Genomic DNA, 16,402 nt, shown 5'->3' with positions numbered 1-16,402 from the left:
AAGTATGTAAAAAAGCACAGGGTACTGCAGAAATAACTTAACCATTTGAGTTGGATGTGTCTCCAAAAAATATTGAAGCCACATTTGGAAAGAAATTACAGTATTTGATAAGCCAAGGATATGACCTGCTGTGTGCTTTCTCTTTTTTGTTCAGATCACCAAAGGAGATTAAGACCCCGTTTTCTCCCTTCTCTGGAAAATTATCATCTGATGCAGTCACTCAGATAACAACAGAGAGTCCAGGAAAAACCATGTTTTCATCTGAGATTTTTGTTAATGCTGAAGATCGTGGACATGATATTCCAGACCTCAGTACACAGAAGTTGGGCAAAGTTCCTGTCAAGTTTGCTTCATCATCTTCAGTCCAACAGATTACTGTTCTTCATGGCACAGATGGTAAGAGAATTTTAGGTCACATTACCAACTTTTGTGTGTCATTAACTAAGAAATTTCTTGATTGGGTCTTTCTAGTTAGAAAACCTAATTTTAATTTTAAGCATTAGGTTGTACATGATTAAAACATCTTTTATTTACATAGCTATGAAGAGAATATAATTTATTATGTTTTTACTTCAATTTCTAGTGAAGTTAACAACCTATGTGAAACTCATGCTACTTGTGGCTGACGTATTTTCAACTCATAATACTTGTCATAAGAATGCAAGTAGTTCATGAAAACATAAAAACTATAGAGGTTCAATTTTAGGGAGGTAGATAACTATTTGGCATTGTTTCTTTTACTATTGTTTTGCATGATACAGTGAACAGATAGCAAACACAATACCAGTCTATTTCTTGCTCAAGAAACGTTGAGCAGGGACCCAGGTTGACTGTGACTCTGCTTTCTTTAAAACATGGAACCTTGGATTCATCATCATAGTCAACTGGAAGGGACGAAAAGCATGGAGGAGCACATGTTGGGAGGCTTTTATGGGCTAGGCCTAGGTGTGGCCCACATCACTTTCCACTGACTAGGAATAGTTTAGCTGTGCTTTCCAGGATGAAGAAGAAATGAGTTTTGGTGAACAGCTAGCAATTTCTACCATAAGGTCTACATTTAGAGTGTTCCTATGCTATCATGACAGTGATATTTTTATAGTGCTTATACTATATAACATTCAAAATTATAGCAAGTTATTTTCTTTTTCAGACCAGTAACTGGAAAGTTAAGTTCCCATTCTACCTCCAAATGAGGGTGGGAACTTTCAATTACTAATTTTAAAGTATTCAACAGTTTGTACAAATCTATTCAAAATATATTTTAAGTTTTCCTACTTGTGCAAAAAGTTTATCTGTCTGTAGGTATAAATGGAATATGCCTAAATGTATAAAGAAAATTGCTTAGTTCCACATGTAAATTGCACTGAATTTAATTTGAATAAATACATTTATATGTTGAAATGGTTATATTTCTTTTCTTTTTTTTTTTTTTACTTTTATTTATTTTATTTTTGGCTGTGTTGGGTCTTCATCGCTGCGTGCAGCCTTTCTCTAGTTGCGGCGAGCGGGGGCTACTCTTCGTTGCGGTGCACGGGCTTCTCATTGCGGTGGCTTCTCTTGTGGTGGAGCACGGGCTCTAGGCGCGTGGGCTTCGGTGCATGGGCTCAGTAGTTGTGGCTCGCGGGCTCTAGAGCGCAGGCTCAGTAGTTGTGGCACATGGGCTTAGTTGCTCCGCGGCATGGGGGATCTTCCCGGACCAGGGCTGGCACCCGTGTCCCCTGCATTGGCAGGCGGATTCTTAACCACTGCGCTATCAGGGAAACCCGAGATGGTTATATATCTTATACATTTTTATTGTGATATAAAATTATGCCCCCCAAATGTATAGTCTAATCAATATCACACAGAACACCTTTAATGTGTCAGTTACCTATTGCCACCGTGATACTGTATAAGAACCTCGAAAATCTCAGTGCTTCGTAACAACAGACATTTGCTTTCCTCACTCATGGGCTTATGAGTCAGTTGGAGTTTGGCATCAGGATGCAAAAACGGTTTGGGTCTGTTCCACATGCCTTGTACTGAAACCCAGGCTACTCTGGGTATGCTGTTTTCATGTTGGTGGCAGAGCACAGGAGAGGAAATCCAACTGTGAAAGTGTATTTTATACCTCTTCTGACATCAAATGGATCGGTCTACATAGAGCCCACAGTTCACGGTCTTACCTTTACATACAGGTACTTGGTAGAAAGGACTCCTTTAAAAGAGAAATATTATTTGGTTTAATAATAAAAGATTTTTAACTCTGTGGATTCAGAAGTAAAATTTTAAAAAATATTTTAAAAGTATACAGAATAGGGCTTCCCTGGTGGCGCAGTGGTTAAGAATCCACCTGCCAATGCAATGCGGGGGACACGGGTTCGAGCCCTGGTCTGCGAAGATCCCACATGCCGTGGAGCAACTAAGCCCATGTGCCACAACTACTGAGCCTGCATTCTAGAGCCCGTGAGCCGCAACTACCGAAGCCCACGCGCCTAGAGCGCATGCTCCGCAACAATAGACGCCACCGCGATGAGACGCCCGCACACCGCAACCAAGAGTAGCCCCCGCTAGCCGCCAACTAGAGAAAGCCCGTGCACAGCAATGAAGACCCAGTGCAGCCAAAAAAATAAACACATAGAATAAATAAGTTCAAACAATAAATAAATAAATAAACATAAATTTAAAAAAAAAAGAACACCTAATGCAGGTGGGAAGGTGAGAGGGCCACTGTAAAGGTCATCTATGCTACATGTACAAGAACCCCGAGAGCACACCAATAGGTACCACATTTTTCACTGCTGTAGCCGATCATTCCCCCTGTACTACCACACTGTAGCACTCCCTTCCCTCATCTACTGCTATAGTCTCTTTGGAAGGTGTTTCACAACTCTTGTTATGAGAGTGCCAGTTGAACTGTCCTCACTTCCTTCATTTATACCAGGATTGAAGACCTTGTAGTCCGAGATCCTGTCCAGAGAGCAAGCAGGCTAAGACTCTGTCTTTGTTGATGTATTTCATCAGAAAGGGCTCTACCCCCTCTCCTAGTTCATGGTGTGAAGCGTTCATAGCCTCTTGGGAAAGTGGGGAGAATTGAAAGGACTCTATATGAGAATGCTAGGCTTTGTAAAACATTTCAGTTTTTTAAAAATAAGACTCATTTTCTATTGGACTGACAACAGTCCTATGAAATACAAAGAAAGCCGAGAATCAGTGACAGGAAATGATCACCAGTAAGAATTACAACAGTCACCGCTTACCTCGTAGCTTACGGCACTGTCCATGGTCCTTAAGAAGAGTTAGTAGAAATGCCTAGCCCATCTTGCCCTTGAACCCCTTAAAAGGTACACGACTGCTGTGTTGGTGTTTAGGGGGAGCATCTCACTTACCAGGGACTGACTTCTCCCTTGATCCCTCTGTAGTGATGGAGACTTCCCCGCTGATGAAAAATTCCCTGGGATTGCAACCTCCAAGCCAGACAGCTTTCCTATGGAAAGACAGAGAGCTTGTAAAGATGAAACACCAGTCTGCGGGAGAAAGGGAAGAAGAGAATGATGGAAATCGTTTCTGGGAAACTATTTTTACATTATGTTTTGTTTGTTCCTGGTAAATAAACTGAAATCTTCTTAACATTAAAACAAAATCTAAACCACTAAATTCAATAATACAGGAGTATAACTTTTGAAAAAAATTTCTTTGGCTGCGCAGCATGTGGGATCTTAGCTCCCCAACCAGGAATTGAACCCACGCCTGCTGCATTGGAAGCGCAGAGTCTTCACCACTGGACCACCAGGGAAGTCCCAGGAATATCACTTTTAAAGGAGAAGTTATAAACCCCTTGGTTATATGAACTGCAGATTTTTAGTAAGAAGTCAATATATTTTTTGTTAGGCACATTTTATGTTAGGCTGTCTCCCTGCACAGGATGCAGGCGCCTTGAGAATGGAAATCATATCCCTCTATAGTACGTCCCTCTTCTTTCTGCCTTGCAGTTTGCTGCTCCACTTGTTCAACCCCACCTAGTAATAACCTATACTTCCCTCGTTCCTGTTTTCCCATCTTGAAAACAGACAAAAGGCAACCAAACAACGCAAAGGTCTCAACAAATAAGGGATATCCAAAACCAGAGATGGCCAGAACTTCTGTATCCCTCATGAAACCTAGCCCGGTGTTCAATATGTAGGTATCATTAATACATGCGTGTTGACTGAAACAGTTTAAACTCAATTCTTCCACTTCCCAGTTTAGTTTTAGTCCTCATACAAAACGTGATAATCAACTTGCTTAATGCTAGGGATCACAGTGAAAAATAATATCTGAACTGACTTCTGTCAGATGAGTGAGAACTAAGGTTAATTCAGTGTATCTGAAGCATAGAAAGTGAGGGCACAAGTGGCACAAGATGGGGCTAGAGAAGCAGAGAGGATTCTAGACCACGCAGAGTCTTAAAGGCCAACAAACACTGTGTTTTCTATTCTCAAAACAATGTTTGTGAGCGATGTTTATGAGCAATGTTCCAACTTGCCTTGAAGGTTTTTTGTGTGAAGAATGGATTGGAAGGAAACAAGATATATGGACACTAGTTAGGACCTAATCGCAACACACAGGCAAGTTCAGTATTAGGGTGTTGAGGGAGAGCTGACAGATTCCAAAGAAATTCAGGAGATGAACTGAAGCGGGCTTAATGGGGTAGGAGATGGAGGAAAGGAAGGTCTTAGGGAATTAAAGGGTTTACTGCACACATGAGCAAAGTCTCAAAATTAATCATTTGAACGTACAGAGGTAGATCTCTCAAATGACTCCGGTTAGGAAGCAACGGTACGCCCTTTAGAATTCCTACAGACAACACAAATCAACTGTTTCGATGGAAAATTCGGCGGGACCGGTGCGTTTTTTCACTCCAACTTAGCTCCAGTTCCTATTACTCACATCTTCTGTGCCAAAACAACACAGCTGGAGGAACTGAAGGGGATTCCGTTTTGGTAATTAAGGAGTGTCCCCAACACTGACAGTCCCATCTTAAAAAGCACTCCCTCTGCATTTTACCCGAGGAGCAATGGCCAGAGCCTCCCTTTGAAAACGATGGGCAGAAATGAGACCATCACACACAGTCCCTTTCAGCTACTGTGAACTGAGCCGCGAGACGACCAATACCCCCTGGCACAGCGCGGACGGGCCAGCGCGCGGGGGCAACAGGGACAGGAGACAGCACAAGAGACGAAGCCCAGGCCCAGGGGCCAAGGCCTATTACCTTTCCGGCATGTGCAAAACATAAAACAGAAGCAATATTGTAACAAATTCATTAAAGACTTAAGAAAAAAACAAAACTCAGATGCTAAAGTGCCTACTCTAACCACTATACTATATTGCTTCTATAAAACAAGCACTAAACCTCAGATACAGAAAAAAACCCTTTTCGTGTCCTCACACCTAGGTCAAAATTACAAAGCGTTAATTCAGGAGACAGAAAGGGAAGGAATAAATCTGAATGAATCTGAGTCAGAACACAGTGCTATATAACCTTAGGCAAATTCCACAATACCCATGCCTCAACATGGCAAATTCCACAATACCCATGCCTCAACCTCCCTATCTATAAAGGAGTTAACCACACCAGCGCTAACCATTACTTGCCTCCTGGTAGCTTGTGAGTGTTAATTAATATTTGTAATAAATACACAGATCATCAGTTGAAAGAAACAAGGAAAACTACAGCGTTATTATTATTGCCTTGTTGCTAGAGCTAAACACCACAAATCAACATAAATAACTTATGTACACCAAGAATGTAGGGTTTGAATATGTACTTTGAAAGGCCATCATATAATTAGTTGTTTCACCTCTAATTGCTTTTCCTTTTTTTTTTTTTTGAATTTAAAAAAGCAATACAGGGACTTCCCTGGTGGTTCAGTGGTAAAGAATCCGTCCTGCAATGCAGGGGACGCGGGTTCGATTCCCGGTCGGGGAACTAAGATCCCACATGCCGCGGGGCAACTAAGCCCTCGCACCAAACTACTGAGCTCGCACACCTCAATGAGGTAGCCCACGTGCAGCAAACTACAGAGCCCACGCGCTCTGGAGCCTGCACGCCACAACTACAGAGCCCACGTGCCACAACTAGAGAGAGAAAACCCGCACGCCACAACTAGAGAGAAGCTCTCATGCTGCAACGAAGAGCCCGTGCGCCGCAACGACAATAAAGATCCCACATGCCTTAACGAAGGTCCCGCGTGCCGCAACTAAGACCCAATACAGCCAATCAACCAATCAATCAATCAAGTGGGGCGGGGGGAGCAATACAGGAATTTCCCTGGCAGTCCAGTGGTTAAGACTCCAAGCTCCCAATGCAGGGGGCACGGGCTCGATCCCTGATTGGGGAACCAAGATCCCACATGTGGCACAGCGTAGCCGGAAAAAAAACAAAAAAAGCAACACATACCCTACGGCATTTATCCCAGAGAACGCATGTTCGCACAAAAAAAGGTACACAAATGTCCACAGCATCTCTATCAGTAATAGTCAGGAAATGGGAAAAAAACTCAGATGTTCTTCAATGGGCAAGTGATTAAACAAACTGAAGTACAGCCAAACCATGGAATACTACTCAGCAATTAAAAAGAAAGCGGCACTGGGACCTCTCTGGTGTTCCAGCGGTTAAGACTCTGCACTCTCAATGCAGGGGGCCCAGGTTCCATCCCTGGTCAGGGAACTAGATCCCGCATGCTGCAACTAAAGACCCGCACAGCCAAATAAATAAATAAATAAATATTTTTTTTAAAAAAGAGGAGCACTGTTGATTCATGCAATTTGGATGACTCTCCAGGGAATTACACTGATTGAAAAAGGCCAATCCAAAAGGTTGCATACTGGGAATTCCCTGGCGGTCCAGTGTTTAGCACTCAGCACTTTCACTACCTGGGCTGGGTTCAATCCTTGGTCGGGGAACTAAGATCGCACAACCGGCAGCGCAGCCAAAAAAAAATTTTTTTTACTTAAAAAAAAAAAAAGGTTACACACTATATGATTTTATTCACATAACATTCTTTTTTTTTAATTAATTAGTTAATTTATTTTATTTTTGGCTGCGTTGGGTCTTCGTTGCTGCGTGTGGGCTTTCTCTAGTTGCGGCGAGCGGGGGCTACTCTTTGTTGCAGTGTGCGGGCTTCTCGCTGCGGTGGCTTCTCTTGTTGCAGAGCACGGGCTCTAGGCACGCGGGCTTCAGTAGTTGTGGCACGTGGGCTCAGTAGTTGTGGCTCCCGGGCTCTAAAGCGCAGGCTCAGTCGTTGTGGCGCATGGGCTTAGCTGCTCCGCGGCATGTGGGATCTTCCCGGACAAGGGATCAAACCCATGTCCCCTGCAATGGCAGGCAGATTCTTAACCGCTGCGCCACCAGGGAAGTCCCACATAACATTCTTGAAATGACAGGTTGCCAGGGACAGATAGGGCCGGGGGAGTGGGAGATGGGCCATCTTCCCCAGGGGGTATTTTCCCTTGATCATCTGCACAAAAACTTTAATTGCAACTTTATCCACTGCACTATCAGATCACTATGATTTGGTGGGGAGTGGGGGAGCAGCAGTGGCTATAAAATGGCATCAGGAGAGATCCTGTGGGATGGAAATGTTCTCTATCTTGACTGTGTCAATGGCAATACCCAGGTTGTGACAGTATACTATGATTCTGTAAGATGTTACCATTGGGGAAAACTGGGTAAAGGACACACAGGAGCTATCGCACTATTATTTCTTACAACTGCATGTAAACCTACAATAATCTGTACACAAAAAGTTTAATCAGAAATGAAGGCAACACATGCCTCTTGTAACAAGTAAAACAATAGTCTGTGGTCAGTCTCTTTCTCTACCCGTCCCATTCCCTCCCTCTTGAGATAACCATGCAAACTCACTGCTCATACAAACAGGCATGCATTTAATACTTTCTGTTTACTGTATCAAAATGGGATCATACATACTACATATTACCCTGCAGCCTACCTTCTTCACCCATCATCCCTATATCATAGAGAGCTTAAAAAAAAAAAATTTTTTTTTAAGTGCCAAGCAGGATGGCAGGTATAGAAAATTTTCTGACTAGGGCAAATCTGACAAATGTTTACCGTGCTAATGTGCCATAGCTCAGCCAGGTGCATTCAGTGAGAGCACAATATGCAAGTAGCATTCTAAAGAGATCTGCAAAAAATGCAAGGTCTTCAGCAGCTCTTCGAGGATCCCATCCCCCTCTCTGCCTCCTCCATGGAACCATCCCATGGAGGTTGAACAGTTTAACTCCATTTGCCCCTCCTGCTGTTTGTGCTTTCGTTGTATACTTCTGTTCTACATCTCCACAAGACATTATTATTGTCACTTATTTACAAAATAACATATAAATATAAAGGTGTATGTACCTGGGTATATGTACATGTATATATTAGACACACACACACTTTAAGTGCTCTTTGTTCTTTCCTGCAGTTGTGTTCTTTTTTTTGGGGGGCGGGGGGGGCAAGTTTTTATATTGGTAAAGTTCTGTACTACTAGAAATATAAGATTTGAAAAGAAAAGTGAGACTTGAGGATCATCTGTGGAGCTTATCCTCATTCTCCTGCTGACGCATTATATGTTTATAATTTGAGAACTGCAGATAAATACAAACTGGTCTTCTCCATACTTGCTCACTAAGGAATTCCTCATTTCTAGGAAACGTCTATTTCAAGGAAAGGAAACAAACAAAAACACCTAGTGCACTAGATGATTAAAAGGTACACATTTTATAGCCTGAGTTCGAGAAAAAAATTACCGAAGAAACGGCCTTTTTCCCTAGGAGCCAGCTTCTACTAGGGGAGTCTAGGGTTCTCTAGGCAAAGAAAAAAAACTTGCCAGTTTAAACAGAATAACAGAAACGTTCAGCCAATCAAATATACAGAACTCATCACTTGCAGTGAGGAATGAAAGGCCTGTATCAACAGAAACAATAAATGGCACCGGCAACGTCTGCAACAGAAAACAAACAGGAAATCCTTTAAAAAGCCAAAATTGCAAAGACAGATGAACAGGGTATGAAATTACACGCCGGGCAATGCACCTGTTAAAGGAAAAGAGGCGCACACCAAGTCTGAAGTCTTAAGAATTCGGTGTTTAACACTACTTCTGCATGCTGCCCAGCAGAAAACTCGGGTCCTGGCTTAATCCACAACGCACACTTCATTTAAGGAGGTGAACTGCTTGGTCTGACTCAGTTTCTTATTCTGTAAAATGAATGCAACACAGCTGTCGTGAGTCCCCAAAGAATTCTGCACAAACGCTTTGTAACTCCAAAGTGCTGTGCAAATCAGAGCAGCCCTTCTCTCCTTCACATTCGTTGGACTTAGAATTTCAGAAGTTTAGCTGAAAATACAGACGACTCGGAAGCAAGGGACTGAGAGTGGCCCACACAGGTGGAAAGAAATGCAGAAACTGGAGCACCTCATACAAACCGCAAGAGACCACGTTCACGTGCACACGTTATCAGTGACAGAAAACGCCACCGGTAGCAACTGTAAACCACTGAGAGGACCAGCAACGACATGTGTCCAAATCCAGCCGGCAGCACAGCCTCGTCGGCGGCAATGCCTTAAACACAGCTCCCCGCACTCCGCGGCCTAACAAGATCCACTTTTTCCAAAAAGTTTAGCAACTTGCCAAGTACACTGGCGTAGTTCACCTTTTTTAATTGCTAAGCAAACATGCAGGGGAGTTGAGACAATCAAGGGAATGTTCAGCCTTCCTCAAAAATAAGATCCAGGAAATTCACGTTTTGCTTGAACAGTTTCATGTCTAAAACTGATCACAAACCTCTGTTTGATGTTGTTTTCTCGCTGCTGGCCAATGAGCCCGGGAAAGAGAACCAATTCTTTCAAACAGGGAGGGCTCTCTGCACTCTTCAGCTAAACCAGCGAGGCTTTACCACCGTCACGTTTAAAATAATGAGGAGGATGCCTCCATAGAGTTTACCGGGCTGCGCTAATCACGAGGGGCCTCGGGCGCCCAGGGCGGATCCCAGCGCCGGTGGCCGCGGGACCGGACGCCCTCCCCGGGACCCCCCCAGGACCCCCTCCCCGGGACGCGGCCGCGGGACAGGACGCCCCCCAGAACCCCTGCCCGGGACGCAGCTGCGGGACAGGACGCCCCCCAGACCCCTGCCCGGGACGCAGCTGCGGGACAGGACGCCCCCCAGAACCCCTGCCCGGGACGCGGCCGCGGGACACGAAGCTCCCCCCTCCCCAGGAACCCCTCCCCAGAGCGCGGGCCTCGCCGCCGTCTCGCAGCACCCGCCGCGCTCACCGCGGGCCGGGAGCCCCCTCAGGCCGACTGGCCCCCGCCCGCCGCCCGGCCTCCCTCCGGCCCGCGCCGCCCGCCGCGCTCACCGCGTTTTTCTTCTGCACCATCTTGTCCATCTTCTTGGCAATGCGGACCACCTCGTCCTCCATGGCCCTGGCAGGCCTGCCCCGCGCCGGGCCGCGGGGGACGGGAAACGAGCGGAGCTGGCCGGGCGGCAGGTAAGCCCAGGCGTCGGCGAGGGCCCTCACCAGGCGTCACCGAGGCGCTTCTTCACTCACGACGACTGCGACGGCGGGGGCGGCGGCGGCGGCGGCGCTCCTCCCACGCAGGCAGCGCCAATCGAGCTCCCAGCTCGCGGCGGCGACGGCGGCGGCGCTCCTCCCACGCAGGCAGCGCCAATCGAGCTCCCAGCTCGCGGCGGCGACGGCGGCGGCGCTCCTCCCACGCAGGCAGCGCCAATCGAGCTCCCAGCTCGCGGCGGCGACGGCGGCGGCGCTCCTCCCCCGCAGGCAGCGCCAATCGAGCTCCCAGCTCGCGGCCGCGGCGGCGGCGGCGCTCCTCCCCCGCAAGCAGCGCCAATCCAGCTCGCGGCGGCGGCGGCGGCGGCGGCGCTCCTCCCCCGCAGGCAGTGCCAAGCGAGCTCCCAGCTCGCGGCGGCGGCGCTCCTCCCCCGCAGGCAGCGACAATCGAGCTCCCGGCTCGCGGCGGCGACGGCGGCGCTCCTCCCCCGCAGGGAGCGCCAGTCGAGCTCCCAGCTCGCGGCGGCGGCGGCGGCGCTCCTCCCCCGCAGGCAGCGCCAACCGAGCTCCCAGCTCGCGGCGGCGACGGCGGCGGCGCTCCTCCCACGCAGGCAGCGCCAATCGAGCTCCCAGCTCGCGGCGGCGGCGCTCCTCCCCCGCAGGCAGCGCCAATCGAGCTCCCAGCTCGTGGCGGCGGCGGCGGCGGCGGCGGCGGCGGCGCTCCTCCCCCGCAGGGCAGCGCCAATCGAGCTCCCAGTTCGCGGCGGCGGCGGCGGCGCTCCTCCCCCGCAGGCAGCGCCAAACGAGCTCCCAGCTCGCGGCGGCGGCGGCGGCGGCGCTCCTCCCCCGCAGGCAGCGCCAATCCAGCTCGCGGCGGCGGCGGCGGCGGCGGCGGCGCTCCTCCCCCGCAGGCAGTGCCAAGCGAGCTCCCAGCTCGCGGCGGCGGCGCTCCTCCCCCGCAGGCAGCGCCAAGCGAGCTCCCAGCTCGCGGCGGCGACGGCGGCGGCGCTCCTCCCCCACAGGCAGCGCCAATCGAGCTCCCAGCTCGCGGCGGCGGCGGCGGCGGCGCTCCTCCCCCGCAGGGAGCGCCAGTCGAGCTCCCAGCTCGCGGCGGCGGCGGCGGCGGCGGCGGCGGCGGCGGCGGCGGCGCTCCTCCCCCGCAGGCAGCGCCAATGGAGCTCCCAGCTCGCGGCGGCGGCGGCGGCGGCGCTCCTCCCCCGCAGGCAGCGCCAAACGAGCTCCCAGCTCGCGGCGGCGGCCGCGGCGGCGCTCCTCCCCCGCAGGCAGCGCCAATCCAGCTCGCGGCGGCGGCGGCGGCGGCGGCGCTCCTCCCCCGCAGGCAGTGCCAAGCGAGCTCCCAGCTCGCGGCGGCGGCGCTCCTCCCCCGCAGGCAGCGACAATCGAGCTCCCGGCTCGCGGCGGCGACGGCGGCGCTCCTCCCCCGCAGGGAGCGCCAGTCGAGCTCCCAGCTCGCGGCGGCGGCGGCGGCGGCGCTCCTCCCCCGCAGGGAGCGCCAATCGAGCTCCCAGCTCGCGGCGGCGGCGGCGCTCCTCCCCCGCAGGCAGCGCCAATCGCGCTCCCAGCTCTGTTCTTTTGTTTTTTTTTTTTTGAATTCTGAGATTTTTCATTTGAAGTAAATCTTAAAGCTATTAAATTCACAAATATGCTAATTTAAATACCCAATTCTATTATCTAAAACACACATTGCAAACATACAAATATCTATTCTCTCCACATGTCAGAGCCCATTCATTTCATGGTTTGGAAATGGGGAGAATAGATCCCCTTAAACTGCAAGTCAGCAGGTGTTTCTTTACAGTTAACTTTAGCAAAATTCATACAAAATATTAATGAACAATGATCTTCTTTACTTGTTAACTCACAAGGAAACACCTTCAAAACTGCATTTTGTTAAAGTTTCTGTACTAAAATGTAGAAAAACTGAACTACACAAATATTGAAAAGTTTAAAATTCCTTAATTTTTTATTCCTGGTACCACTACCACAATTTACAGGGCAATATACCTGATGTAATGAAAAGAAAAAGACAAAGCTACAACAGATAAAAGACCTCAGGAATGTACATCTAATTGACCCTCCGTTGCATGAATCAATAGCTGCACTTTTTGCAAACTGTGGCTAGGACAGTCCTGAACAAGAAGGGTTTCCTGTTTAAGCTGCAGTAACTTTTCTGACTATGGATCATCGTTCCTTCTGCGGCAGGTTTTTACAGTTCCTCTAATGCATTTGGGACGACTGTCTCAAAGTAACCTGCAGCTTTCCTGACAACTCCTCGCTCTCTCTCCTGCTAAGAACTGTAGCCCTTTTCTTCTGAGTTTTGAGAACCTTCTGCTACCATATCCACCACTTCCACCACCAGATCCATAACCACCACCATAGGGACTTCCCGAGCTTCTTCCACCAAAACTGCCCCCCTTCATGGGTCCATAATTTGATTGCTGTTGTCCACTATAATTTCCAAAATCATTATAGCTCCCACCACCACCACCATAGTTACCTCCAAAATTTCCTCCTTCATTGTAAGCATCATATCCTCCACCACCGCCACCATATCCACCATCTTGGTTTCCATATCCTGGTCCACCACCACCATAGCCTCCTCTACTACTGTAACCAGGACCACCACCATCGTTACCACCGTCGCCTCCAAATCCGTTTTATCCACCATCACCTCCTCCATAACTACCTCTGCTGCCACCACCTCCACCACCATAGCCTCCTCTTCCACCAAAGTTTCCACCACGGCCAAAGTTACCTCCACCACCTCCAAAGTTTCCTCCACGACCCATAAAGTTGCCAGATCCACCTCCACGACCTCTCTGTGATCCAGCAGATTGCATTTCTTGTTTAGAAAGGGCCTTTTTCACTTACAATTATGCCCATTAATAGTGTGGTATTTCTGAACAACAATTTTATCAACTGTATCATGATCATCAAAAGTTACAAAAGCAAATCCTCTCTTTTTTCCACTCTGCCTGTCTTCCATAACTCCTATGGTTTCAATCTTGCCATACTTTTCAAAGTAGTCTCTCGAATTACATTCTTCTGTATCTTCTTTAATACCACCAACAAAAATTTTCTTCACTGTTAGACGGGCACCAGGCTTTACAGAATCCTCTCTAGAAACAGCTCTCTTTGGTTCCACTACACGCCCATCAACCTTGTGTGGTCGAGCACACATTGCTGCATCCACCTCTTCAACCCAAGAGTAAGTCACAAAACCAAAGCCCCTGGAACGGTTTGTCTGGGGGTCTCTCATCACCACACAATCTGTAAGTGTGCCCCATTTCTCAAAATGTTCTCTTAAGCTATCGTCTGTAGTTTCAAAGCTCAGACCACCAATAAACAGTTTTCTCAACTGTTCTGGTTCCTTTGGATCATGGCCCTCCTCCCCCCGGCGGCGGCGGCGGCCGGAGTCGGGCTGGGGGCGACCGGGCGGCGGTTTTACCTCCGTTTTGAGACCGGACTCGCCTCTTCCAACTCGAGTTCAATATGGGACCGAGAGCCCAGCTCTGTTCTATGTTGGGCCATTTTACTTCAGCCCAAAAAAATTTCTTCTAGTATTCCCTAAGGTCTGCTGGGGATCAGTTTTCTTATTTTTCATTTATCTGTATTTGATTTTTTAAAATTGATTCCAATTTTCTGTTGAGATTCTCCATATTTTAATCTATTAATCCCCATCTTTTACTCTCAATATAGTCATTTTAAAGTTCTGTGCTAACTCCAGAATCTGAATTCCCTCTAAATCAATTTTTCTTGGTTTTTTTTTTTTGTTTTTTTTTTTGTCTTAAGTTTTAGTCACTTTTTCCTGCTTCAGGAATTTCATAATTTTTGATTGTGTGCTGGACGTGGTGAATAAAAAATTCATAGAGACTGAAGATGCTATTACTTTGCACCAGAGAAGATTTACCCTTTTCTCTGTTAATCAGAGTGGCTGATCATTTCAGTCATTTCAGGAATTTTACTAGGTCAGAACTGGGTTGGAGCTTTAGTTGTCTCATCCTACCTATGATTTTTCCTAATTTGTGGCCTCCCTGGATTTTTGCTGTGAGCCTGACAGGTCTTTGATTCTTCAATAAATACAGTCAGTTATTGACTTCAGTCTTTCAGATGTTTGAATTCAGCTCTTTAGGCTCTCAGTTCTCACAGCTTCAGAGTATGGCAAATGTAAGGAGAGACCAGCTATGTATTTGTTGCCGTTACACTTTCTCAGTGAAAATTTGTCTCATAAACACTGAAACATTGCAGATGACTTCACTTTTTCTGACTCAGCCCCCTTCTTGGGGATGGCACTTCTGGGTTTTTACTGTGAGTCTGGTAGGTCTCTAATTCCTCACTTTGGAAAGTTCTCTCCCTCAGGCATTAGGTATTTAGCTTCCTGCTTTATATAGGTTCAAAAACTGGCAAATGTCTTGAAGAGGAGACCTAATGATTGTCACAGGCCCCTTTATCTAGCGGGATTTGGTTTGTTAGTGCCATGACTGTGCAGGAAATTTCACTCTGCTTTCTTGGCTCAGTCCCCCATCATCCTATACCACCCTGACACTAAGGAAATGTCCTGTGGGGGAAATCGGCTTGACATTCTGCTAGATTTCACTCCATCATGCCAGCAAATGAGTTCATCAAAAGATATGGTGATTTCTCTTTTCCAGTGGAGTATGTCTCCCTACACCAAACCCCTGCTCCAAATCTCTAAATGTCCCTCTCTAGCATATTAGTTGATATTGTTTCTTGATTGCTTCCTTAGCTCGATGATCTTTTATTCAAGTTTGTTTGCTCGTTGCAGCAGGAGTGATGGCCTGTGCCTACCTAGTGCAGGCATATTATTATGGAGATATGGCTTTGGTCCCAGACACCACAATAAGGAGAATATCATAAGAAAGCAAGTCACACGAGTTGTTTGGTTTCCCAGTGCATGTACAAGTTATGTTTATGCTATACTGTAGTCTATTAAGTGTGCAATAGCATTATGTCTAAAAAAAGTACATATCTTAATTTGAAAGTAGACTTTAAGAATGCTACCCATCATCTGAGCCTTCAGCAAGCTGTAATCTTTTTGCAATAGTAACATCAAAGATCACTGATCACAGATCATGTAACAAGTATAATAGTGAAAAAGTTTGAAATATTGTGAGACTTACCAAAACATGACATAGAGACACGAAGTGAGCAAATGCTGTTGGAAAAATGGCACCACCAGTAGAGCTGCTTGACACAGGGTTGCCACAAACCTTCAATTTGTAAAAAAAAAAAAAAAAAAAAAAAAAAAAAAAAAAGCATTATCTGCAAGGTACAATAAAGTGAAGTGCAATAAAGTGAGGTATGCCTATACATCCTGCCTCAAAGCAGAAATCCTATTTAGATCACCTTTAATTTCTCTCTATGATATATCAATAGTTTTCTATTCTAATAGGGTTCTTACATTTTTTATTACACTTATTATTAGGTATATGATGTTTTGATGATAATGTAGATGGCATATTTTTTAGTTTTTAATTTTATAACTTTTCAGACACAGAAAAATGTTAGTGGAATTTTTTAATGTTTGGTCTCTTATCTGGCAACTCTTCTAAAAACTAACTGATATTCTAATAAGTTATCTGTAGATGGTTTTGGATTTTCTGTATCCTTAATTATATCAACTATGGAAAGTGACAGTATGATTTCTTCCTTTCTTAGCCTTATATTTCTGATTTCTTTTTCCTGCCTTACTGCTAATGCCATTTAATACTTTTACTAATAGGTTGAATAGAAAAGGTAAGAGTTGGCATTCTTATTTTGTTCCTAATCTTACAGTGGACGTTCTCCACATTTCACTATAAATAGGATGGTGGCTCTAAAGTTTTT

At 46.7% G+C, this 16,402-nt stretch overlaps 1 protein-coding gene across 1 annotated transcript in view; it reads right to left on the bottom strand.

The window, feature by feature from the left end:
• LOC309621930 (uncharacterized protein) overlaps positions 1-14,035 on the bottom strand; it is a gene marked incomplete at both ends in the record, with an annotated part of 54,805 nt that extends 40,770 nt beyond the window's left edge. The window contains 3 exon segments of the mRNA XM_082409206.1: positions 12,881-13,212; positions 13,216-13,422; positions 13,428-14,035. Of these exon segments, the coding sequence (XP_082265332.1) occupies positions 12,881-13,212; positions 13,216-13,422; positions 13,428-14,035 (1,147 nt within the window).
• Between the last annotated feature and the right edge of the window lie 2,367 nt (positions 14,036-16,402).

The sequence above is a fragment of the Balaenoptera borealis genome, assembly GCF_965194805.1.
Source record: "Balaenoptera borealis genome assembly, contig: HAP1_SCAFFOLD_1207, whole genome shotgun sequence".
In the NCBI taxonomy this organism is placed as follows: Eukaryota; Metazoa; Chordata; class Mammalia; order Artiodactyla; family Balaenopteridae; genus Balaenoptera; species Balaenoptera borealis.
The sequence above is the reverse complement of the archived record's forward strand: the minus strand, read 5'-3'. Positions and strand labels throughout refer to the sequence as shown.